The sequence below is a fragment of the Giraffa tippelskirchi genome, chromosome 5 (genome assembly GCF_054371585.1).
Source record: "Giraffa tippelskirchi isolate mGirTip1 chromosome 5, T2T-mGirTip1v1.2.pri, whole genome shotgun sequence".
Lineage (NCBI taxonomy): Eukaryota > Metazoa > Chordata > Mammalia > Artiodactyla > Giraffidae > Giraffa > Giraffa tippelskirchi.
The window spans coordinates 115,285,090-115,312,418 of record NC_137279.1 but is presented as its reverse complement, the minus strand read 5'-3'; the positions used below and the strand labels follow the sequence as shown (position 1 = coordinate 115,312,418).

General features: G+C 39.9%; 1 protein-coding gene across 1 annotated transcript; it reads left to right on the top strand.

Moving 5' to 3' along the window:
- The first annotated feature begins 485 nt into the window (after positions 1-485).
- On the top strand, positions 486-5,611 carry PRMT6 (protein arginine methyltransferase 6). The gene has a single exon (XM_081493872.1). It carries the CDS (start codon positions 3,323-3,325, stop codon positions 4,448-4,450), a length of 1,128 nt encoding a protein of 375 aa, XP_081349998.1. The 5' UTR covers positions 486-3,322; the 3' UTR covers positions 4,451-5,611.
- The last annotated feature ends 21,718 nt before the right edge of the window (positions 5,612-27,329 follow it).

Genomic DNA, 27,329 nt, shown 5'->3' with positions numbered 1-27,329 from the left:
CCCAGGTCTCCCACATTGCAGGCAGATTCTTTACCATCTGAACCACCAGGGAAGCCCATTTAGGACTTACCATTATTCTATCCAAAAGGCTTAAGAGAATTTGGAAATGAAATCATCTTGTATCTGGGAGCATCCTAAATTTGATCTACATCTGAATTCATCTCAGAGTTTACCAGAGTCAGATTGTCATAAGGAACCACAAAAAGCAAAACTCTCTTCTCCTTCCCCTGTGAATAACAATTTAATTGTTTCCACAAGTCTTCACTGGAGACTATTAAACACTCTATACTCTATGTCAGGCTCTGTTCTAGTGCTAGGAACTATTGATACAATAGTGGGGGAAAAAACTCCAAGTCTCCTGGAGTTTATATTTTACAGAAAACAAATAGACAAATTACATACATTCAGCTGGAAATTCAGCTAATAATAAAAGATATGAAGGAAATAAACCGTACCTTGTGTTAGAAAATAGTGAGCTGTTTTTTTTTTTTTTGAATAGGGTTTCCTTTTTTTTTTTTTCAAGACTTTTTGATGTGATCCATTTTTAAAGTCTTTATTGACTATTAAATCTGTAACAATATTGTTCCTATTGTATGTTTTAGTATTTTGACCCCAAGGCATGTGGGATCTTGGCTCCCCAAAGAGGGATCAAACCCACAACTCCTGCCTTGGAAGGTGAAATCTTAACCACTAGACCACCAGGGAAGTCCCAGAAAATAGTATTTAAAAGAGCTAGAGAAGGACCTTCTTTGGCAATAATATTTAAGCTGAAACCTGACAGATGAAAAGGAGCCACTAAAGTGAAGTGCTAAGAAGAAAAACAATGTCCCAGTCTCTGCAAGAGCATAAGTGAAGACTTAAGACAGGAAAAAAGTGGAAGACCAGTCAATCTCAAGCCCAAGGAGGAGTTGGGATGAGTAGTTGAGATAAGATGGGAAGTTACTTGAAGTTACTGGATTGTTTCAGTAACTGGAAGAAGTTACTAGAGAATGACATAGTCCAATTTAGATTTTGAACAACTAATTCTTGTAGCTCTGTGGAGAATGGATTAGATGGGGGTAAGACTGGAAGTTGAGAGATTTCTTAGGAGACTGATTTCCACATAAGCAAAGATGGAAAATTAGACTAGGGTGTAGGCAGGGGAGAGGAAAAGATGGACTCACATACTTTGGAGGTAAAACCAACAAAACTTGTATTCAGATGTTTCCTTAAAAAGACTGCAAGTCAGTAAATTGAAAAAAAGGTAGTGAGTGAATGCATTTAAAAGAGGAAGGAGAAGATTTTGAGGACAGAAAGAATGAGAGAAGTATACACTAAGTAACAGCCTAGAAGTAATATATTAAAGTGGCCACATTTATAACTTTAATCACATGTCCTGTTCTGGACCTCTATTTTCTTAAAAAGATATCAAGCTGGGCAGAGAGGAAATGCTCTGAAGATTTTTAGCCTTAAATGGTTGAGCCCAGGCCACTGAAAAAAGATAATTTACCCAGTGAAACTAATGAAGCAAAATTTAACTAACATCATTTTAGTGAGAAACAGTTCTCACTCTGGCTGCACAAATTCCCTGGGTAGCTTTTAAAACTATACGCGCAGGCTCCATGGAATGCTTCTGATTCAATTAGTTTGAGGTGGGACACAGGTATTTTTTAAAAGCTCCACAGAGGATTCTGAGAGCAGCCAGAGTTGAGCCCTGAGTTAGAAGTACAGCTAAGGGGACTGCCCTGGTGGTCTAGTGGTTAAGAATCTTCCTGCTAATGCAGGGGACCTAGGGTCAATTCCCCGTCCTGGAAGATGCAGCGAGACAAGCAACTAAGCCAGTGCATCTCAACTACTGAACTCCCCGTGCTCTAGAACCTGTGCTCTGAGACAAGAGAAGCCATCACAAAGAGAAGCCCTGGCACCACAAGTAGAGAGTAGCCCCGACTCACCACAACATGAGAAAGCCCAAGCACAACAACAAAGATCCAGCCCAGCCAAAAATAAATGATAAAATTGTAATAAAGAAATACAGCTGAGGATGTCAGGTCAATAAACCTATTTCATTCAATGACAGATTAATAGAGAATGGGCTGAAAGAACCTTCGCCCAGATAAGGAATACAGGCCCATTGTTAAAAAGAAACAGTTTGAGACTACAAGAAAATAAAAGTCAATTTTCTTCGTGTCATTTTTTTTTTAAGCTGGGAGAAAATGTTTTTCTCACCTTACTTGTGAGGAACACAGACATCCATATAGACATCACATGTATTTTTAAATGCATTTATTTCTACTATGAACATCTCAGAGGGAAGAGGTTAACAGCTGATAGTTGACTGAAAGGAACATAGAAGATGAAGAAGGGAGTACCAATCTAGCCCAGACATGGAAACAGGAAAAAGTGAGTTGAAGAAGAGAAGTGATCACAGGCGATGAAGGATTCAGTTACCTACGGAGGGAAAAAAATTAGCTACCAGAATACACCTAGCAACAGTTGCTTTTCAACTACTCCTTGGACTGGACGTTTCCAAGATTTAACCCTTGAATGAGTCACAGAATTACCAGAGCAGCAGCTGCTGCTGCTGCTGCTAAGTCACTTCAGTCGTGTCCGACTCTGTGCGACCCCATAGACGGCAGCCCATCAGGCTCCGCTGTCCCTGGGATTCTCCAGGCAAGAATACTGGAGTGGGTTGCCATTTACTTCCTCAATGCATGCAAATGAAAAGTGAAAGTGAAGTCGCTCAGTCGTGTCCAACTCCTAGCGACCCCATGGACTGCAGCCTACCAGGCTCCTCCGTCCATGGGATTTTCCAGGCAAGAGTACTGGAGTGGGTTTCCATTGCCTTCTCCCTTTTGCATTCTACCTCCCCTGAAAACGGAGAAGAAAAACACGTAGTGCAATTTCCAAATCTCCACGTTTGGAGAGCTTTAAGAGTTGCAACTGTCCAGATGAGGCAGTCGGGTGTGCACGGTGTCGCCCAGAAAATTCTGTGTAATAAAAAATCTGGGAGTTGGACAAGACAAAACATGGATTTTCAGTTTTAAGTGGGCGTGTCAACGTCACGAAGGGCGTGAAAGCAAAACAGACTGGAGAATCTAAGGGAAGGAGAAGGAACGTAGAGAACCATGGAATGTGGGTGCAGAGGATGGAAAAGGGGTTCCAAGACACCAAAGGAGCAGGAAAAAGAGCAGAGTACAGATCAGAGGTATCCGGCTGACACTCGCCCGGCGACCAGCCAAAACCAGGAGGCACGAGCGCGCACTACAACTACCATAAGGCCCCGCATCCTGGAGCCCGAGGCGCGGCGCGCAACGCACGCCGGGAGTCGGCCCAAGCCGCCAAGATGTCGCAGCCCAAGAGAAGAAAGCTTGAGTCGGGGGGCGGCGGCGAAGGAGGGGAGGGAACTGAAGAGGAAGATGGCGGAGAGCTGGAGGTGGCTGTGCCGCGACCCCGGAGGACTAGGCGGGAGCGGGACCAGCTGTACTACCAGTGCTACTCGGACGTGTCGGTCCACGAGGAGATGATTGCCGACCGCGTCCGCACCGATGCCTACCGCCTGGGCATCCTGCGGAACTGGGCAGCGCTGAGAGGCAAGACCGTGCTGGACGTGGGCGCGGGCACTGGCATCCTCAGCATCTTCTGTGCCCAGGCCGGGGCCCGGCGCGTGTACGCGGTGGAGGCCAGCGACATCTGGCAACAGGCCCGGGAAGTGGTGCGGCTCAACGGGCTGGAGGACCGGGTGCACGTCCTGCCGGGACCGGTGGAGACGGTGGAGTTGCCGGAGCAAGTGGATGCCATCGTGAGCGAGTGGATGGGCTGCGGACTTCTGCACGAGTCCATGCTGAGCTCTGTGCTCCACGCGCGGACCAAGTGGCTGAAGGAGGGCGGTCTTCTCCTGCCGGCTTCCGCCGAGCTCTTCGTGGCGCCCATCAGCGACCAGATGCTGGAGTTGCGCCTAAGCTTCTGGAGCCAGATGAAGCAACTCTACGGCGTGGACATGAGCTGCCTGGAGAGCTTCGCCACGCGCTGCCTCATGGGCCACTCAGAGATCGTGGTGCAAGGCCTGTCCGGCGAGGATGTGCTGGCCCGGCCGCAGTGCTTTGCTCGGCTGGAACTGGCCCGCGCCGGCCTGGAGCAGGAGCTGGAGGCCGGGGTGGGCGGGCGCTTCCGCTTCAGCTGCTATGGCTCGGCTCCCATGCACGGCTTTGCCATCTGGTTCCAGGTGGCCTTCCCCGGAGGGGACTCGGAGAAACCCGTGGTGCTCTCCACCTCGCCTTTTCACCCCGTCACGCACTGGAAGCAGGCGCTCCTCTACCTGAACGAGCCGGTGCAAGTGGAGCAAGACACGGATGTCTCCGGAGAGATCACGCTGCTGCCCTCCCAGGACCACCACCGTCACCTGCGCGTGCTGCTGCGTTACAAAGTGGGCGACCAGGAGGAAAAGACCAAAGACTTCGCCATGGAGGACTGAGCGTGGTCTTCTCTCCCAGCTGCCTCCCAAGGCGGCCAGACCGGCGCGGGAGAGGCGGAGGGTTGGTCGGAGGAGTAAGGGAGATTTCACGTGCAAGTAGGGGGCATTATCTTCCGTCTCCCTTTTCCCCCAGGGCTCCTGGGGAGGGAGAGTGACTTCAGTTTCCCTTCGAGGAGATTCTTCTGGTGATATTTATTAAAAAGTGATTTCGATCCCCTGCCACGACCGAAACAGCGTGTTTATTAAGGGCCCTTTAAACCTCAAAAGCACGTGGTACAAGCACTCCTTTTTCTATTTCTTTTCTTTCGTGCAAATAAAGATGGGGAAGAGGGAAGAAAATATCAGTTTGTGAAGGCTCCGTTCACATCCCTGAGACCTCACACCCTAAGTCTAAAGCCAGGGAAAGGATAAAGGGGTTTATAGTTAGACTCCATGTATTTCCAATAAGACGGGATATTACTCCAGAGCCATATTCTCTCATTTTCTGAATTCCCTCTCTCCCCAGGTGCCTCTAGACTACAGTGTTTTGTCCTCATTTTTTTAAAATAAGTTTTAATACTGGTAACATGGGGGAGGTGAATGAGGATAAAGTTTAAATAACACCTACTACCTTAAGATGCTAAAGTTGATGACACCTGACTCCATTAAGTGAAAGAAACTTCATGTGTACTAGTACAGCATACCTAAGAGATCTAGAAGGTACGTTTGGGAGAAAAAGACCTGAAACACAGTAAAGTAGTATGGACTTTTTGTCTTTACTGTTAAGATTTAACCAAGAAAATTTCATGTAAGTTCCATAGTAAAAATTTTGTGTGCTTCTTTAAAACAGACTGATAGAGGCAATTTCTTCTGAACTTGGTCCAAGGGCTTATTTATCACGTTGGGTAAATTATTTAAGTAAGGAAAATATTTTCCCAGCTAGAGAATTAAAATCCCTCATTCAGAGGGATCATGTGATTTGGCCTACTAACATCAAGTGAAAATTTTTTTGTTAGTGTTTTGTTTGTTTGTTTTCTCTTTATTTAGGTCAGCTAAATGTGAAAGTTGTGAATTTAAGAAAATCATCTGTAATATGAGTTATGTTATCAAATTTATTTTACCCGTGTTTCCTTCCTATCTCTGGCAAATAAAGCACTGGCATTGTCTATTTTTATAGATGAAGTAAGAAGTCTTGTGTACTGTTTGAGTTATAACTTTTGCCTTTTTAATATTGTTCTTAAAAATGGTGTTATAACCCCTACAGAGCATAGCTTAAAGGTAATCAACTATGCTTAATGTATGGTTTCTTTACACGAGTAGCTTTTGTATGCTAATAGAAGACAGGTGTGAAAATCTGGTCTTCTGAAGCACTCTAGCATAGTTCTGTTTATTTAACCGAGTTTTTTTTCTTTATTCATCACTTATTAAAATACTTGAGTATAACTAATTTGCTAAAATTTGGTATCAACACATGAGATCTGCCATTAGTAAGGGAAATATACGTGTACAAAATCATCAACTTTATAAGATCCTTGACTTGCAATACATTTATAGTTGTCACCATTGTTGGTATTAGGATAGTTAGCTTACGTAAATGGTACAGTCACAGCAATTTAGGCCTGGTTTAAACTAGAGTTACAAATTGGTTCCTTATGTTAGAGTCAACTATATTTTACGTTGAATATTTATTAGCATTTTAGTGTACAGTTTTGAGTGAATTTCCAGTGTTTATTTTAACTTCCTACCACAATCTCTTTGCTGTATGAGTACTTGAAAGCATTCTTCCAAATTCCGTTTTTTAATATATGTCTTATACAAGTATTATAGAGTTCTCATACCAGTATAAGCACACAAAGGGACACTAGTTAAAACTTTGGTCAACTATAGAAGTAAAGGTAAGTATTTTATAATTAGAATTAAAAATTCTTTTTGTAAATGTTTCCCCCAAGTAAGATGGTTTATCATAAAAATACAGCTATACAGCTAAAGCAGTTAGTTAAGAGGCAACAGTGTAGTGGTGAAAAGTCATGGACTGTGGAGCCAGACATCTCATGCTAGGCTCCACCACTCTTAACTGTGTGACTGTGAGCAAAATACTTAACATCTGTTTTTTCTCCACTGCTGTCATGCAGTTGGGACAACAATCACGCTTGTCCCATAGAAATGTGAAGATACAATGAGTTAATACACATAAGCATGTACATAATAAGATCCTTGCTGTTGTAATTATAGAAAAGTAATATGCAAACCTGGAGCACTCAGACACACAGAAAATGTACCACGGAATAAATGAGTCAACGTTTTGATTTTTTTACAGGCGTTTGAAAGTATGAGCATGGCTGTATATGATAAGCAATGTGACACTGACACCACAGGCTCCAAAGGAAGCCCAAACCCTGGAAGTGATGATACTTCCAGAAGGATGAGATTGTGAGATGCACCAACATTCAGGCACTGTCCAAACTCTGTATAAACTGGTACTGAATCCTTAAGGTTATTAAGGCAACAGGAAGGACTACCAACCCTAAGGAGAGAAAAACAAGGTAAAGTTTTACCTGCTTCCCTCAAATAGCTTACATTTATTTAACACTGTGAAACTTTCCAGCTATTTCCATTAACTCACTGGACTAATGGACATTTATTGAGTATTCAGTATATTAGTCATTGTGATAAGCACTTAGGATAGAAACCAGTAAAACAATTTCTATCTCCAAGTAGGTATAATATGTTCACGGGATAAGCCAGTAAGTAAAAAATAACAGGCAAAAGACTAGGATGGTGTAGGTGTTAGGGTGGGCAGGTAATTATCTTCACCTTACATACTAAGAAAAAAGTTAACACATTTTGAAGAATTTAGCCTAAGACTATACAGCTAATTCTCGACAATTGAACACAAGTTTTTCAATTCCTAACCCCCAAACAATCCCAAGTTTAACGAAGTCCCACTGGAGCTCTATCTCATGGGCCTCAAAGAGCCACCTTCACTATATAGGATCTTCAGCTTAATAGATCCTAGACACTCAGCAAAGGATTCCCTGTTGCCATTTTCCTATGTGTTTCCATGTGCTCTCAGTCCTGTCTGACTCTTTGCAACCTCATGGACTGTAGCCTGCCAGGCTCCTCTGCCATGAGATTCTCCAAGCAAGAATACTGGAGTGGGTTGCTATTTCCTCCTCCAGGGGATCTTCCCCACCCAGAGATTGGACCCATGTCTCCTGCATTGGCAGGTGGATTCTTCACCGCTGAGCCACTTGGGAAGCCGCTTCCCATTCCCTAACAGAGCTAATCAAACATGGTCCCCCCAGGAAGTTGAATCCTCAACACAGTAGCAGAGGTAGACAAACTCTACCATTCTACTTGGTGCTTGGTGCTGGAGAGCAGAGAGACCTCTGACCAGGAGGTCACACATTTAATAAACACCAACTATCTAACATTTAAGTTCTGTGACAAGCTGCTGCTGCTGCTGCTAAGTCGCTTCAGTCGTGTCCGACTCTGTGCGACCCTATAGACGGCAGCCCACCAGGCTCTGCTGTCCCTGGGATTCTCCAGGCAAGAATACTGGAGTGGGTTGCCATTTCCTTCTCCAGTGCATGAAAGGGAAAAGTGAAAGTGAAGTCGCTCAGTAGTGTCCGACTCTTAGCGACCCCATGGACTGTAGCCTACCAGGCTCCTCCTTCCATGGGATTCTCCAAGCACGAGTACTGGAGTGGGGTGCCATTGCCTTCTCCGCTGTAACAAGCAGATCTTACTTAAAAATCTGTGGTACAGCAGGGAATAGAAATTACCTTCATCAATAATTTCCAGTCATTCTTTAGCTTGGAAACATTTCATTCCAACTAAATCTTGCCCCTGCTGAAGGATGAGAGGCCTGCTCTTTTACCAATTTCATCCTTAAAATTTTTCCCAAGTGCAAAAATACTTCTTATCATCACATAGATTATGAGCTCCTCAATGAAAAATTGCTATATGGTGTTAATTCCAAAAATAAATCTGTGTCCTCTATATAACTGATGTGTTTCAGCTAATGGGCACAATATATAGGGTATATATACTCACACTGGCTACTGGAAAGCTGAGCCAAATGTATGGCTCACTTGTGATTTTTTTTTTTTCAACTTTGTATCTAGCTTCATTTCCATAACCCAGTTTTTTTTCTTGATTTATTCCTCTCATAATAAATATTAATATTTTGTTGGAATTTATGTATCTTCTTTCCTCCTTTAATACATTTTGGCAAGAAAATATTTTCCTACATTTTGGAATACCTGCAGAAATTCTGAGGGTGGGAGGTTGGAGAAAAGTCTAGAGGACTCTGAGGCATGTCCCCTTTATTTTCTATGAATTGTGTCCAAAATTGTTCACATGGATGTATAGCTGACTGGATCTCATCTTTGTAGCCAATCTACAGCATTTTACATTTTGTAGAATCAAGATTTCTGAATATGTAACAAACTCAGACCTGTAGACAATCTTGAGGACACCTTGAATATTCTGCAGCTCTTTGTAAGCTTAGAACAGGCCCTGAGTTCAGTTCAGTCACTCAGTCATGTCTGACTCTTTGCAACCCCATGGACTGCAGCACGCCAGGCTTCCCTGTCCATCACCAACTCCCCAAGCTTGCTCAAACTCCTGTCCATCGAGTCGGTGATATCTTCCAACCATCTCATCCTCTGTCGTCCCCTTCTCTTGCCCTCAATCGTTCCCAGCATCGGGGTCTTTTCCAGTGAGTCAGTTCTTCACATCAGGTGGCCAGAGTATTGGAATTTCAGCTTCAGCATCAGTCCTTCCAGTGAATATTCAGGACTGATTTCCTTTAGGATTGACTGGTTTGATCTCCTTGCAGTCCAAGGGACTCTCAATAGTCTTCTCCAATACCGCAGTTCAAAAGCATCAATTCTTTAGCGCTCAGCTTTCTTTATAGTCCAACTCTCACATCCATACATGACTACTGGAAAAACTAGAGCTTTGACAAGATGGACCTTTGTCAGCAAAGTAATGTTTCTGCTTTATAATATGCTGTGTAGGTTTGTCATAGCTTTTCTTCCAAGGGCATTGTAGATTGTTGTGTTAGTCACTCAGTCATGTCCGATTCCTTGCAATGCCATGGACTATAGCCCATCAGGCTCCTCTGTCTGTAAAATTCTCCAGGAAAGAATACAGGAGTAGCCATTGCCTTTTCCAGGGGATCTTCCCAACCCAGGAATTGAACCCAGATCTCCTGCACTGCAGACAGATTCATTACCATCTGACTCACCAGGGAAGCCCTGTAGATTGCCAAACTCCTTCCAAAAGTGATTCAAAATAGTTTAAAGTGGTGATAAGGAAGAAGGTGACATAATGAGACTATTTCTCAAATATCATGCATGCTTGTAGGAGAAGATTCAAAACAAAGAATCTGAACCTAACTAAACAGAACTTTAACAAAAATTAAGACATCAACAGCATTGGAACTGTGCTCCTTGGAGAGCTTTGATAATTAATTTCATCATATTGATAATAATAACTTTGGGTAAAGACTGGTGAGATTTCAGTTGGATAGCTTTTTAACTCTAAAAACAATCACATATAACAAAAATTTAAAATACAGCGAGCTGGGGTAGGGGAGGAGGGCAGAATTACTCCTCTCTCTACAGGCTGTCCCCTGCAAGGAAAGAACAGAGAAAGGAGAGTGGGATGGAAAGAAATTCTCCCCCCAAGTTTTTCAATGCTTTATAGGCATTCCTGCAATCACCTGAGATATGTATTTTTTAAAAAACAAAAAACTTCACATTCTGAAATATTATGCACTAAAAATAACAAACAAGGAAAAATTAGGTTGGGTAGACCATCATAATGTATGTAATTTTGTAACCAAGAGCACTAACACTAATTCTATTAAAAATATTAGCGGTTTAGAAAGATGTTAGCCATAATGAATGAACATTGCAGTAAATAAGATAGCTTGATGAAAGAACATGAGGAAGTTACAGAGACAAAGCGAAATGCACAGAGATAGAGAGAAGGCTTAATAAACATTTCTAGGACATAGAGCATGTGACTGAACAGAGCCAAAAGCAATAATATTCGGTGTGATACATTCCTCTCTGACTAGCTGCATTTAGTTGCGTCTGTGTACTTTGTGTTAGGTGGTTGCTACCCGGTGGTGGTAAATATTAATGATGGGAATGATCACAAATGAATCAATCAATTTCCACGTTATATTTTGACATTGTTCTTCTACCTACCAACCTCATTCAAGTTTATTACTTTATAGAAACATGTACTGTAGCATAACACTTGATCCTTTGTTCAGCTTCCAGAAATTATAAAGTACTTCAAAATTCCATTGGATTTACAGATATTTTCAATGCAGTTTTTCTTAAAAGAAAATGGAACAGAATGGGGGGCTTACAAGTGACTATAACCACCTCTATAACCACCCTTTAGCCTGAATCTATTTATTTTATTATTTTGGTCACCAGAAAAGGTCAACCAGAACGGGAAATAGAAAATTCTGGCCTGTGTAGAATGGAAGGAAAATAACTGAGTATTTAGGAGGTGATTAGATAGTGGGATTTGAGAACAATAGGTGTTTTTCCAGAGCCAAAGGTCAACATACAAATCATCTTGGGGTCAAAGAGACCTGAAAGTTAGTGAAAGAAGTGCATAAGTAAAGGTTAGGCTCCTCATGCATACACTTTGCCTGCATTATAGTATCCTTAAGCATTTCTGAAGTCATGGGCTCAGAACATAACCAAGATTATTTTGATCAATTACAAATTATTGCTTGTTTTGATACTTGTCCCTAATCGCTGTTTTCAGCTTAGATTCTAAACCTATTCAAAGACTCTTCTCAAATTTATGAACAAAACCTTCCAACCTCCATTATCTGAAGTGATGTGCGTCTTAGTAATGGGTGGTATGGGGTGGGCTGAACACTTGGAGCTTTACTGCTGGTAAAACTATTATATTTAAGAACAAAGTGTAGAATTTTTATTTAAAATACTTTAGATTAACTGTGATGCTAGAGAAATAATTAAGAATCCCAAATGGTAAAAAAAAAAAAAAAAAAAAAAAATCACTGTATGCATTCATTGAAGCCAGACCTCCACCAGAAATTTCCCTAAAAATAACAAGCTCCTTATTTTAATGTGAACTCATTCTACCATTATTTATCACCTGATGAATTATAAAAATAGGAAATATTTAAATGGTTAGGTATGTAACGTAAAAGACAGAATTAAAAAGAGGATTTGGAAAATCCACAGATTAAATACATGGTCCCTGAATAATTGAGAATTTACTCTAGTCAGAATAATTAAGAGAAAACATAGAGAGAATGACAGCAATTACAACAAGGGGATTTTAGTATGAAACAAAATTGGAAACTACCAGGAAATTTTCAGTTTGTAATAAATAGAATTCAGTATTAGCTAACTTTGCTTTAACCCCAACCAGGGGAATTTTATAGAGCCCAGACATTATTATAAAATAGATTCACAATAAATTAATTCCATGGTATTGGGTCCAAGAAAAAATAGGCCTTAGAATGGTGTTCTGTGTAGATGGAAGATAGAACTGTTGAGTTACTCTAAGCAATAAGTAAAACTAAACCAATAAAAGATATGGTCATTGTACTACTCCTATAATAGTGATGTTATTTAAGACATTAAAATGATATATTATTCAGTGCTAAAATATGTGATATGGTTGTTAGGGAGATATAGTTTTTCATTTTTTGATTCATTATCTAATTTATTTTATACCAGATGATAATGTATTCATAGGGACATATAGTGAAAATAGCATATGCTGAAAACTTAATGCCAAATGATATTCTAATACACCAGCTACTACTTCTCAGCATGTAGAATGCTTTTATGAAATAATGGCATATTAATCATACTGTGCAAAGTCCCATTAAAATCAATGATGTATTGACTTTGTTTATTTCACATGAGTTATACATAATAAAATAATGTTCTGTAAAGAGTGGCTTTCATCCCAAGGAAAACTTCATATCATTAATTTTCATGTAAAAGAAATTCCTTATTTTGTCAGACATGCCACAGCATACATAGAGATAAATAGTCATGATACTTACATAAAGATTCTTTATTAATTTTTAAATCATTATTGAGTGCCTAACATGCACTAAATGCACTTTAAGTACATTATTTTATTTACTCCTTGAAATAGCTCTGTTAAGTGCTTCTATTATCACTCCCATCTTACAGATGAGAAAACAAAGGCCTGGAGTTGGATGAATTGCCCAAGGCCATATGGAAACTACTGGCCAAGGTTTGGACTCATCACCTAAGCTCTGAGTACCACCTATACTACTACATATATAACCTGTCCATGATGCCTGAGTCCTCGAGTGAAGGTAACTTCAGTAGGCACTTAAAATAGACTGATTGTTTTCTTAGACTGGGGTCTCCAAAAGCACACTTTGAGTCAAGGATATATGTAAACATGTTTGTCAGGAAGTATTCCCAGAAAATGCAAGAAGGGCAGCAGGACTAGGAAGGGAAGAGATCTGGCTAGAGAGTGATATTAAGCCAGGTCCCAAGAGTGAGAACTTTGTCCCAGTCCTGCAGAGATGCTCTGGAGACAGCATGAATCACACATGTGAAAGTGAGAGCATTTGTTGCTCAGTCCTGTCTGACTCTTTGTGAGCCCATGTACTGTAGCCCACCAGGCTCCTCTGTCCACGGAATTCTCCAAGCAAGAATACTGGAGGGGGTTGCCATTCCCTTCCCCAGGGGATCTTTCTGACCCAGGGATTGAACCCAGGTCTCCTTAATGGCAGGCAGATTCTTTACTGTCTTAGCCACCAGGGAAGATCACACATACTGCTCACTGTATCGGGACATGTGTGATCTATGCTGTCTCCAGAGCATCTCTGCACCATTCAAATCTTCTCACCCATCAGACATTGGCTAATGATTGCCTCTGTTGTTCAGTTGCTAAGTTGTGTCTGACTCTTTTTCACCCCCATGGACTATAGCACGCCAGGCTTCCCTCTCCTTCACCATTTCCCAGAGTTTGCTCAAACTCATATTCATTGAGTTACTGACACCATCCAACCATCTATCTCATCCTCTGCCAGCCCCTTCTCCTGCCCTCAATCTTTCCCAGCATCAGTGCCTTTTCCATTGAGTCGGCTCTTCGCATCAGGTGGCCAAAGTATTGGAGCCTCAGCATCAGTCCTCCCATGAATATTCAAGGTTGATTTCCTTTAGGAAATGACTGCCCCTAGAGAGACATAAATTCTTAGGCATCTCCCAGCTCTCATGTGGGTGGGCATAACGGTATCCACAGCCTAAGGGCAGTTCCCCCAGCTAAGGGTTGCCAGTGCAGCAGATTGAGTCAAGGTTCTAGGGGACCAGATGTACAAAAAGAAAGGGAAAAGATACAAAGTGACATAAGTAGAATAATTGGATTGTTGATAGGATATTGATACTGTCATAAATATATTTTCTAAGATTCATTTACATTCTAAATAAATAGTTACACATTTGCTTTATGTCTATGTTTATCATCAGATCTTTTAAAACTGCATGAATAAAATACAAATACATTTAGAAGGAAAAGTTGATATCCCATTCCCCACAGTTTAGAATGTATCCTTCTATTACATAGACTCATGTACACACATATTTATGTAGTTTTTCTACAAATATGTAGACATATTATTCATATTACTCTGAAAATTATATGCAGGTTAAAATATATATCCTAAATATTTCTTGAAGTCAATACATGTATAAATAACTTATTAAAAGTAATATGAAAATATATGGTGTACATAATCCATAATTTATTCAACCTATTGAACTCTCTATTGATAAGTAGTAGTTGTTTGCAATTCTTTGCTACTACAAACTATACTTACCCTTCTTTCTATTCTCTGTCTAGTTGATCTCATCCAGTTCCGTTACTTACCCAGTCCAGTGTTCTTGCCTGGAGAATCCCAAGGACGGCGGAGCCTGGTGGGCTGCCATCTATGGGGTCGCACAGAGTCGGACACAACTGAAACAACTTAGCAGCAGCAGCGGTCCCATTACTTTAAATAGTGTGCCATCTATATGTTGATGACTCCTCAATTTATATTGTTATCCCTTGACATCTTTACTGAGTTTGTACTCATATATACAACTGCCCAGTTGTCATCTCTACTTGGACATAGCAAGCATAACCTAAGTGAACTATTTTATATATAGTATGTATATATATATTAATTACATATATAATTTTACCATATGTAAGCATATTCTTACGTTATGCTTATTTTTTTTCAGAACCAGTATAAGTTTATTGGACATATTTTTTAAATAAACAGAACCTCTCACTATCCTCTGTACAACTTTATCTTTAGTCAAGTTGATATGCTCCTTGAAAACATGACAACAGCTAAATCATCACATCAGATCGTGATCCCCAGTGAGTGTTTATTGAATGGTTATTGTACGAGAGTACCATTTTTGACTGGAGTATGTCAAGGAGCACAGGAAAAGGTCCCTGGCCTGAGGAGCTGAGTCTGAAGTGGAGAGTAAGCATCTCAACTTCCTAAAGACAACTAGTATGATAATGCAACCTACTTTCAATAACAAATGAATCACACAGACAATTGCTGTTATAAGAGTATGGTCACTGCACGATGGGAAAATCAGAGCTTCTCACTGAAAACGGGCATAGAATCAGAGGAATGTGAATCTTGCAGATTCACAATTATGTCAAGATTCTTCCTGAGGGACCTTGCACCCAAAATGTTCTTTCATTAAATTGCATGTTCCACTCTCTCTCTCAGTTCTCTGCACAAATGTAACCTCTGAGAGGCTTTCCTTGGCTACTGGGAGGTTAAGAGTCCTCTTCTCTACCACAGATAACACTTCCCCTTGTTATTGAAATTCAGTTGTTTACTTGTGTATTGACTTTCTCACAACGTGAGATTTGTGAGCAGTGTAATTTTGTCTCTCCTGTTCATCACTGTCTATCCATTGCCTAAAACATTTTCTGGCACAAACTAGGTATTCAATAAATATTTGTTGAGTAAATGGACCTTGTAAACCAAATGGAACTTACAAAAAACGGCAGAGTAGTCATTCTAGGCGGGGACAATGGGATGAGAAACAAGTGCTCCTTAGAGATTTATCTTCAATTATGATACATAAATGGCTTTCTACTCTCTACACGGAAACTTCAGTAATACCTGAGATACCAGTAATATCACTGGTAGACAGTGAAAATGATTGAGCTTGCCACTGTTATAATAATTCGTAGTCAGTTTATAGCCATTGAGCCTTCTCCTAGGTCTGCCAATTTCCCATTACCTCACAGAATAAAAGTTGTCAAAGAGGAGTTGACTGGAGTCCCTAGAAATAAAATTTTCAAGGCATTACACAAATAAAAATGTTGATGGGATTTTCAAAATGATCGGCTTTATTTAGGGTTTCTGTGAACAAAAGAGAGAGACTAAAACTTGTGACAAAGGATGAAAACAAAACCAAGGTTTAATTTGTTACAGATGATAACAACTTTTTTTTTTCCTTCAAAACTGTATTTTGATGACCAGTTTAGTCAGATTTCTCCCCAACTACTGTTTGAGAAGTGTCTGCCAGTCTTCTCCTCCCCCACCAGACCTGAGTGGACTGCTGCTGCTGCTGCTGCTGCTAAGTCATTTCAGTCGTGTCTGACTCTGTGCAACCCTATAGACGGCAGCCCACCAGGCTCCTCTGTCCCTGGGATTCTCCAGGCAAGAATGCTGGAGCGGGTTGCCATTTCCTTCTCCAGTGCATGAAAGTGAAAAGTGAAAGTGAAGTCGTTCAGTCGTGTACGACTCTTCGCAACCCCACGGACTGTAGCCCATCAGGCTCCTCCATCCATGGGATTCTCCAGGCAAGAGTACTGGAGTGGGTTGCCATTGCCTTCTCCAACCTGAGTGGACAAGATCCTAAAAAACTGCCAGAAGGCCACTGAAGGAATTACAAGCTTGAGTGCTCTTCATTCGTTGTTATCATCAGTGCTGTTGAGTATGAGATCATCCCTGATCTAGTCCATTTGCATTAACAGAAGACTGCATTTCTTCCTTTGATGAAGAAAGCAAGCAGGATCTTCTCAATTAGTGCTCTGAGTGGTTAAACCTCATTGAAGGCATGCTTTATGATAGACTACAGTAAGAGCCAGCTACCACAAAGTGAGGCTACATACCAATACATTTTGACAGGATTTTACTAAGAACCATTTTGGGGAAAAAAGTTCGTCTATTTTAATTGTATTTTTTACATTAAGAAAGCAATGCAAGCTGACTATGGCAAATTTCAAACTGCAGGAATCATAAGAGAAAAATAACATACAACCCATAGTTTCACCCCCTAGAGTATTTTCCATTCCAACTTTTATGTATGCCTGTTTTTGAACTTTATAAGAATAACATCATGCCATCTAATACAACTCTTAATTTACTTGTCACACCATCATGTTTTATCTTCCAAATACCACTATTACTACCTGAAATTATTTTACTGATTTCTTTACTGCTATATTGACTTTCTCCAAATAAAATCTACATTTTATAGACAAAATTCTTTTCTCCCTTATGCACTCAAAAAAAGAATTAATGAACAAATGTCAAATTAATATCTTTATAAATATCACCTTAAATACTTGTATTTTCACATCTTTAAGATTGTACTCATGCTTGGTTACTCAGTCATATCCAACTCTTTGCGTGCTGCACCTTGCCTAGGATATAGTATTGGATTGTTTTTATTCTATAACACTGTTTCTTCCTGTTCCTCATAAGGGAAGAGTGTTTTTGTACTTTAAGGCAGAGTTCCTGGTGAACTGATTTTACAAAGGCCTTAGATCAACTTGGCATCCCATATGTTAGAAAATTCTGTTACTAAAAGGAAATCAAAATACTGTATCCCCAAAAGAAGATGGAATATTATTAATTGAACAATAACTTTGATACTAAGTTCTATTTTGCAAAATAATAAAATATCTATGTATAAAATAAAATTGAACATGTTATGGTTCCTCAGGAAACCTTAACCAATTTATAGCAAGTTTTATTGGGAAGAAATTTATCCAAAACTGCAATGCATATGCCAACTTTTGCTCTAATGTGTTAAAACTGCTTCAGTATGTTTGTGGTCCATCCACATCTAATCTATCCATATGAAATGTGACATTATTATAAAGTGTAATTATTTCCAGAAACCTTAAAATAAGAAGTGTTTCTAATTAAACATTTGTCTCATAATATATTAACTGTAGGTCACTTTATCTGAGAAAAATTAGGCAATATTTTAACTAGATCTTGACAAAAATGCATTAAATCTATTTTTTAAAATGTTTTATTACTTGCAAGTTTCAGCCTGATGTGATTTTAAAATAGCCAAGTTATAAACCCCTGAAAATTGGAGTTTATAATGGAAATACTGACAGACCCTTAACTTTTAGGATGAACGTACAGCTGTAATAACATTTGCTGTTGCTGCCTCAGTCAGTGTAGCAACATGACTGGGGTGCTAGATGTGGTTATTTCAACTATAAAACTGGCTGAACACTTGCTGAAGTATTTTCCCATTTCTAAAATCTTAGAAAATTCATTTCTTGTTTTGGAAACCCCTTTTATCTCAAAAGTTATTATAATAAACAAGATGGAGGCCCTATTCTTCTACTTTCTATTTATACATTATCTCCTTGGTTATCTCATCTTCTCCCATGGCTGGTTATCACAAAGCTTTCCTGTATATGGCATCTCTACCCACCAGTTAGTTATTCAAGCCAGAAAATTAGAGGTCAGTCTTAACTCATACTACATCTTCACCACATCTAATTGATTGCAGATACTGAGGGTTTTACTGCCAAAATGTATTTTGAAACCATTTATTTTTCATCCCCAGTGCCATCGCTTTAGTTAATGCCACTAAAACCTCAGGCCAAGCTGATTACAATAGCCTCCGAACTTGCATTTCAGGATAATCGATAGTTGGTGGAAGAAAGTTCTTAATATTTATAGAATTTCAGCAAATAAAGCAGTAGAAATGATAAAATTAGAAAATCACCAACCCACAATAAAATAACAGATCTCTGCAATGATTATCTATAGTTGCTAAAACAAGGAGGGAATGGTTAACAGAATTTTATATTGAAGAAATGAGGCTGACATGATCAGAATCTATCAGTTGTACTAATCACTAAAAGTGGGAAAACCAGTTGCTATGTGTTTTAAAACATGATAAAAGCAGCAGGAGATATACTTGCCTAAAATGTTGAATCTGAATCTAGTTAGCCCTCTAGATTTATAGAAAACAAAGGGAATGAAGGATTAAGTTAGCACTGTGAAGAAACAGTCAGCCAAATCCTGAATCTAAGAAGTCTACAGAAAGACAATGGCCTGATTTCTCCAACAAATCAATGTCGTATGTAAGGCACTGATGAAGGGATGGAGGTGGGGTTGGGATTGTTATGAAATAAGTCTTAAGACACATAACAACTGAATGCAATATGAGTATTTAACTGGATCTGATTCAAACAAACCATTTTCAAAAATCATATTTGAGGCAATGGGGAAATTCAAATATGAACTGTATCAAAAATATTAAAAAACTATTACTAACTCCCTAGGTATGAAAATGGTAATGAGGTTATTTCCAAGAAAAGTTCTTACCAGAGAGACATAATGAATATGGGTGAAATGACATGATACATGGATTTTGTTTTAAAATACTCCAGAAAATGAAAGGAGAGGCAAAAGAAGAAAGAAGATAGGCATATTCTGATAAGGGTTTTAGCAGGGTAATGAGTATATAGGTTTCATTATACTATTTCCTTTATTTTGTGTGTATTTGAAATTTTCCCTGAAAGATCATTTTTACAAAATCATTTAGGTTCTATAGAAAAGAAAGGTAATGACTCAGCAAAGGTGATCATGATGAAATATACAGATTTGAGATATATTTAAATTAATAGGCATTGTTAATTGGAGGAAGAGGTGAAAAATAAACAGAAATCAGTGGTGACTCCTTGGTTTTTGATTTGAGCAACTGGGTAAATAATGGTACTAGATTCCGTGGAGGAAGGCATGGCAATCCACTCTAGCATTCTTGCCTGGAGAATCCGCATGAACAGAGGAGCCTGGCGGGCTACAGTCCATGGGGTTGCAAAGAGCCAGACACAACTGAGCGACTAAGCACAGCACACAGCACACAGAGGAGCAAGTTTGGGTGTGGATTAAAAACCTAATTTAATTTCAGACATTGAGACCTGTATTAGTTTTCTACAGATGCTGTAACAAATTACCACATACTAATACTTAGCATGTTAAAGCAACACAAATGTATCATCTTACAGTTCTGAAGGTCAGAAGTCCAAAATCAGTCTCACTAAGCTAAAGTCCAGGGCTTCCCTGGTGGTTCAGATGACAAAGAATCTGCTTGCAATGCAGGAAACCCAGGTTCAATCCCTAGGTCCAGAAGATCCCCTAGAGAAGGAAATGGCAACTTTCTCCAGTATTCTTACCTGGAGAATCCCAAGGACAGAGAAGATTGGCAGGCTACAGTCTATGGGGTCACAAAGAGTTAGACACTTCTGAACGACTAACATACATAAGCTCAAGTCAGGCCTTCCCAGGTGGCACTAGTGGTAAAGAACCCGCCTGCCAATGCAGGAGACATAAGACATATGGGTTTGATCCCTGGGCCAGGAAGATACCCTTGAGAAGGAAATGACAACCCACTCCAGTATTCTTGCCTGGAAATCCCATGGACAGAGTAGCCTGATGGGCTGCAATCCATGAAGTTGCAAAAAAGTCTGACACCTCTGAAGAGACTTAGCAGGCAATCTAAAGTCAGAGTGTCAACAGGTCTGGTTCCTCCTCCTCTTCCACACCTCCCCCCTTCTCTTCCTCCCCCTCCCCCTCCCGTGTCCTTTTCCTCCTCTTCCTTCTCTCCCTCCTCCCCACCCCCACTTCCGCCTCCCTCCTCCCCCTCCTCTTGAGTCTTAAGATTAGTGCTTCCTGTGCTTGTTTGGCTCATGTGTCAATATTCAAATATTTTCTTTTTAAATCCTAACAAACTTAAATTCAAATATCTGCATATCAGGTGCTCAGTTTCTTAGCCATGTCAGATTCTAACCCTATAGACTGTGGCCTCCGAGGCTCCTCTCTCCATGGGATTGTCCAGACAAGAATATTGGAGTCAGTTGCCATTCCCTGCACCAGGGGATCTTCCTGACCCAGGGATCCTATTGGGAGATTTCCTTAAAAATCTGGAATTTTGACTTGAATGATCTGGAAGTACTGGCCTATAATTCTCCTTGCTAGCAATCATTTCAGGTGAAGATGAATAGCAGATATTTCTATCTCCAGGTCAGACCTCTTTTGTAAGCTATCAACCAAACTTTCAACTGTTTAATCCATCCATAGAGATTGGTTTTCTGGTTTCCACTATTGCTAAGAGAAGTCAGGACTAACTCTTCTTAATCTTTTGCAGGCAACCTTCTTGCCTTCCTTAAATACTTGGAAGAATTTTTCTTTGCAGAGCATACATGCTGAGCGCTAAATCCAGTGACACTCAATTTGAAAAGAAAAGATTTATCATCTTTGTCATGATCAGAAAAGATCAGAAAAGATTTCCTTTATCATGATCTCTTTATCATCCCTTTATCATCCCCACATCAGACTTGTTTCCAAAATAGGAAATATTGTTGGAAGTTTTCCAGATTTACTTCACTAACTTTCTAAAACACTGAATCACTCCCTTTGGAAGAATTTTTTAATGTCAACTTATAATGTCTACTTTCAATTTTATTCAGTTTATACTGTTTCTGAAAAATGTTCCATGTAGTTTGTGTAATAAGTTTGAAACGAATCCCTAGTCTGAAGTTTCTTGCCTGTTTTATTCACTGTGGTACATTTCAGTGGCCTGGACTTTAAGTCTCCTCTTATTCCTACATCTTTCCTGGAAATGTCTTTACTTCATGTTTGATGTGTATGTTATATAGTACATGGTTTATTAAACATCTTAATATTACTTTACAGTAAGTTGCTTTATTTACTTCACATATTCCCTTTTCAAAGATAGGGAATATGCCACCTGTAAACATTCAATAAAACTAATTATATAGGGAATTTGTGAGCAATTTATGGATGGGGTTGTTATCTGAATAAGTACTTGTTAACGGCCATATAACAATTATATTGTTCTTTTCTCTCTTCTTTAACCTATAGTGGACAAACAAGAAGATACTTTTAATCTTGTATTTATCCTTAACATTCTAAGAACTCCCACTTAAAATTTTTTCTTTAATGGATAGAGTGACTTTTCTAAGTCAATTGTAAGGTATATCAGTCACAGGTATCTAGAGAAACAGAACCAACAAGATATGTACTTATAGATCTATCTCTAACTCATCTATCTATCTATCATTTATAGAGAAAGAAAGAGGGAGGGATTCATTTTAAGGAGTTGGCTTAAGCAATTGTGGAGGCTTGGCAAGTCCAAAATCTAATGCGATAAGCAGATGGGTTGGAGATTCAGGCAACAGTTGCAGTTCAAATGCAAAATTAATCCACTGGCAGAATTCCTTCTTGCTAAGGGGGATGTCAATCTTCATTCTGTTAAGGGTTGCGGGTGACTGGATGAAGCCCATTCACTTTACGGAAGGTATTTGACTTTAAAAGTCCACCAACTTAGAAGACATACAGATGGCTAACAAACACATGAAAAGATGCTCAACATCACTCATTATTAGAGAAATGCAAATCAAAACCACAATGAGGTATCATTTCACACCAGTCAGAATGGCTGCTATCCAAAAGTCTACAAGCAATAAATGCTGGAGAGGGTGTGGAGAAAAGGGAACCCTCTTACACTGTTGGTGGGAATGCAAACTAGTACAGCCACTATGGAGAACAGTGTGGAGATTCCTTAAAAAACTGGGAATAGAACTGCCATATGACCCAGCAATCCCACTGCTGGGCATATACACCGAGGAAACCAGAATTGAAAGAGACGCGTGTACCCCAGTGTTCATCGCAGCACTGTTTACAATAGCCAGGACATGGAAGCAACCTAGATGTCCATCAGCAGATGAATGGATAAGGAAGCTGTGGTACATATACACAATGGAATATTACTCAGCCATTAAAAAAAATACATTTGAACCGGTTCTACTGAGATGGATGAAACTGGAGCCCATTATACAGAGTGAAGTAAGCCAGAAAGAAAAACAACAATACAGTATACTAATGCATATATATGGAATCTGAAAGATGGTAACGATAACCCTATATGCGGGACAGAATGAGAGACACAGATGCATGGAACAATTTTATGGACTCTGAGGGAGAAGGTGAGGGTGGGACGTTCTGGGAGAATGGCATTGAGACATGTGTATTGTCATATGTGAAACAGAGCACCATTCCATGTTCGATGCATGTGACAAGGGCTCGGGGCCGGGGCAGTGGGATGATCCAGAGGGATGGGAGGGGGAGGGAGGTGGGTGGGGGGTTCGGGAAGGGGAACACATGTAAACCCATGGCTGATTCTTGTCAATGTATGGCAAAAACTATTACAATATTGTAAAGTAATTAGCCCCCAAGTAAAATAAATAAATTTATTAAAAAAAAAAAAAAAAAAAAGTCCACCAACTTAAATGTTGTCCTTGTCCAAAGAGCACCTTGACAGAAAACATCCAGAATAATGTTTAATCAGATATCTGGCCTCTGTGGCCTAGCCAAGATGACGCACAGAATTAGCCATCACAGAAGATACTTTTTATAGGTGTTCGTATTTATAAAAGTAGGTGACATATTTGGGTTATTGGAAAAGAATATCTATCCTTTGGTGAGTCGTCTGTTTGTTTACTGTTAATGTGAACTGACTGGAATCACAGCTATTTTAAACCAGCATTATCACAACACATTACAGGAACTGCATATGCTGGAAAAAAAAAAAAAGTAGGCAGTAAAACATATTGATGAATAGTTATTGACAGCTTTTATCCAGACACGCATTTGCAAAAACAGTGAGTTCATATTTTTGCAAGAGGCTTTCTTATTGCAAGCCTGCATAGGCCATAGTATAAGTATAGTCTAAAAGCTCAGGAAAAACATGAGCTGAATATGCAAGTGTTGCTCCAGTGTTCACAGATAGCATCTGGATAATTAAATATCCATATTTTGATACAAATATACGGAAAGGGGGATGCATACTTTTGCAGAAAGCATTTGCTTAGGGTACCATAATATTTTTTGTTAAAATGCTTACTTTACGTGCTTGGTTTTTTCCACCAAAAGAATGGAGGAAAATAAGTATTTTTCTTCTAGAAATATTTAACTACTACATATTTCTGCCTCTATAATTATTTGTTTTCAATTCTGTTTTGTTTGGGGAGTCACTCCACAGATATAGAATATTTGCTAACCATATAACATTCTACATTTAGCAGAAATACCTTGAAATATTCTAAATTTATTTCACAAATCCACGCTCAGGGAGGGATGAACAGTGCCATAACTTGGCACTGCAGAAGTTAAATCACTAGTTTCCCATCTATGCAATATAATTATCCTCTAATTGACTGATATAATTTTCTAGTTACTACCAATAGAATCACTACTGGTTCAGACTTATTCACCATTTTTTGCAAAATTACTACCATTTAAAAAAATTCATTTCTGTACACATGCCACTGTTTGTTCTGAGAAGGTGCTCATTCCTTTTTTAAACCCTGTTTAAAACTATCCCTCTTTCCAAAAAGAGAAATCTTAGAGTGATTCTGCCTCTAATAGTTGCAGCTCAGGACCTCTCCCATAAGCTTGCAGGCGTGCTATGGTTGTGCACAGAGGTCGGCATGACCACATGCAGCTTTGTGTCCTGAATGAGCACTACTCTTGCTGGGCATTCAGAGTGAAGGTGAGTGTGTCATAAAAATTTTTCTTTAAGGCTCAGGAGATTCAACTAATGTAGCCCCTGGGTGCTAACCCTGAGATGCTCTTGTTTGACTGAAAGCTGAGTGGATGGCAGACCAGGACTCAGTCCTTGGACATCTTATTCAGTGGTTCTTCATTATGTCCACCCATCAAGTTCTTACTTCTCTTCTCACTTCTTGAGAATTTTACTGGAATTATTAGTTCCTAAACTTTAAGCATCTCATGTATTGACCACCCCATCTCCAAAACCACAAATGGGTTTCTCACCTTTGAAGTTCTTTCTGTGGTCCATGCCCCATGTATTCTGCCCTTAGCATTTTAAATAGAAGTACAAGCTTACCTGAAACAGTCCCAGGATAGCAAAGAAAAGGAGGAAAAACTAAGTGTTAACTTCTCATGTTAAAAGAGATTGAGTATTCTTGTTCTCTTAAAATGTCTTTGTAGGGAAATAAAATGATTTATTAAATGGTGTTTTCTCTGGAACAATCATAAACAAATGCTTCTCCTGAAATGATCTCTTAGAATTCTCCTTGCAGAACTTAGCTATGATCAGCTTCTTGGTGCCCTCTTAAGTAGAACAGGTTATCTTCTCATCCTCATCTTTTACCTGGTCAGGCAACAAGATTCTGGCAGAGTTGCTTGTTCTGAGCTCTGGAAGAGAAAAGTCTCTCTGAGAAAACTGTTTGGGCTGGAGGAAAAGGATGGCATCTCTCCCTACGATGATGGAGGAGAGAGATGCAGTCTGCTCTCAATTCCTATTAGACTTATATGCCATTATGAAGGGGCTTCCCAGGTGGTGCTAGTGGTAAAGAACCCGCCTACCAATGCAGGAGACATAAGAGACACCCGTGGATCACTGGGCTGGGAAGATCCCCTGGAGAAAGGTATGGCAACCCACTCCACTATTCTTGTCCAGAGAATCTCCACAGACAGAGGAGCCTGGCAGGCTACAGTCCATGGCATGGCAAAGAGTCGGATACAACTGAAGCGACTGAGCATGCATGCCATTATGAAAGCCAGAGAGACAGAGGGAAAGGGAAGGGGGTAGGTACAAATGGAAGGAAGGGAGGGAAGAAGAGAGAAAAGAAAGAAAGCAGAATAAAATAAATAATATAAAAACAGGGGAAAATGCTATGTGTTCCAGATTGAAGAATCTCTTCCTTTTCTTTGTATCGGGAGATCTTATACACTCTGAAGATCTCAGCCACTGCCACTATTCTGATAATTCCCAATCTCCATTACTAGCCTGTCAAGGACTATGAGAGCTTGTGGTTTTAATCTGTTTGCAAGATCACAAGTTAGCATACTATTTTCATGGATACTGGCAGAAGACTCTTGGATCAGAAACAAAAGATCTTATTGCTCACAGCACAGCAAGGTGAGTAAGCTTCATATTCATGCCAGTCCTCTTTTCCCCCTGCAAAAACATGGGACATTGTTTCAAAGTCTAGATAGATGCTGCAGATGCAGTGGGCTTGCACTACAACTACGAAACACAAACTTAGGAAACCCCAAACATTTATAATGAGATGCAAGCAAACCGAACCAAATTGTGCTCCAGGGGGAGATATTTTCTTTATCACACTCTAAAGTAAAAAAGGGAACATTTCATGCAAAGATGGGCACAATAAAGGACAGAAACAGCATGGACCTAACAGAAGTAGAAAATATCTTAAAAAGGCAAGAAGACATGGAAGAATTATACAAAAAAGATCTTCATGACCCAGGTAATCATGATGGTGTGATCACTCACCTAGAGCCAGACATCCTGGAATGCGAAGTCAAGTGGGCCTTAGGAAGCATCACTACCAACAAAGCTAGTGGAGGTGATGGAATTCCAGGTGAGCTATTTCAAATCCTAAAATATGATGCTGTTAAAGTACTTCCAGTATGCCAGGAAATTTGGAAAACTCAGCAGTGGTCACAGGCCTGGAAAAGGTCAGTTTTCATTCCAATCCCAAAGAAAGGCAATGCCAAAGAGTGTTCAAACTACTGCCCAATTGCATTCAACTCACATGCTAGCAAAGTAATGCTCAAAATCCTTCAAGCCAGGCTTCAACAGTATGTGAACCGAGAATTTCCAGGTGTTCAACTGGATTTTGAAAAGGCAGAGGAACCAGAGATCGAATCACCAACATCCGTTGGATCATAGAAAAAGCAAGAGTATGCTAGAAAAACATCTACTTCTGCTTCATTGACTACACTAAAGCCTCTCATTGTGTGGATCACAACAAACTGTGGAAAATTCTTAAAGAGATGGGAATACCAGACCACCTGACCTGCCTCCTGAGAGAAATCTGTATGCAGGTCAAAAAGCAACAGTTAGAACTGGACATGAAAAACCACACTGATACAAAATTGGGAAGGGAATACATCGAGGCTGTATACTGTCACCCTACTTATTTAACTTATATGCAGAGTACTTCATGCGAAATGCCGGGCTGGATGAAGCATAAGCTGGAATCAAGATTGCCAGGAGAAATATCAATAACCTCAAATATGCAGATGACACCACCCTTACGGCAGAAAGTGATGAGGAACTAAAGAGCCTCTTGATGAAAGTAAAAGAAGAGTGAAAAGTTGGCTTAAAACTCATTATTCAAAAACTGAAGATCACAGCATCCGGTCCCATCACTTCATGGCAAATAGATGGGAAAACAATGGAGACAGTGACAGACTCTATTTTCCTGGGCTCCAAAATCACTGCAGATGGTGATTGCAGCCATGAAATTAAAAGACACTTGCTCCTTGGAAGAAAAGCTATAACCAACCTACACAGCATATTAAAAAGCAGAGACATTACTTTGCCAACAAAGATCCATCTAGTCAAAGCTATGGTTTTTCCAGTAGTCATGAATGGATGTGAGAGTTGTACCGTAAAGAAAGCTGAGCACCAAAGAATTGATGCTTTTGAGTTGTGGTGTTGGAGAAGACTCTTAAGAGTCCCTTGGGCAGCAAGGAGATCCAATCAGT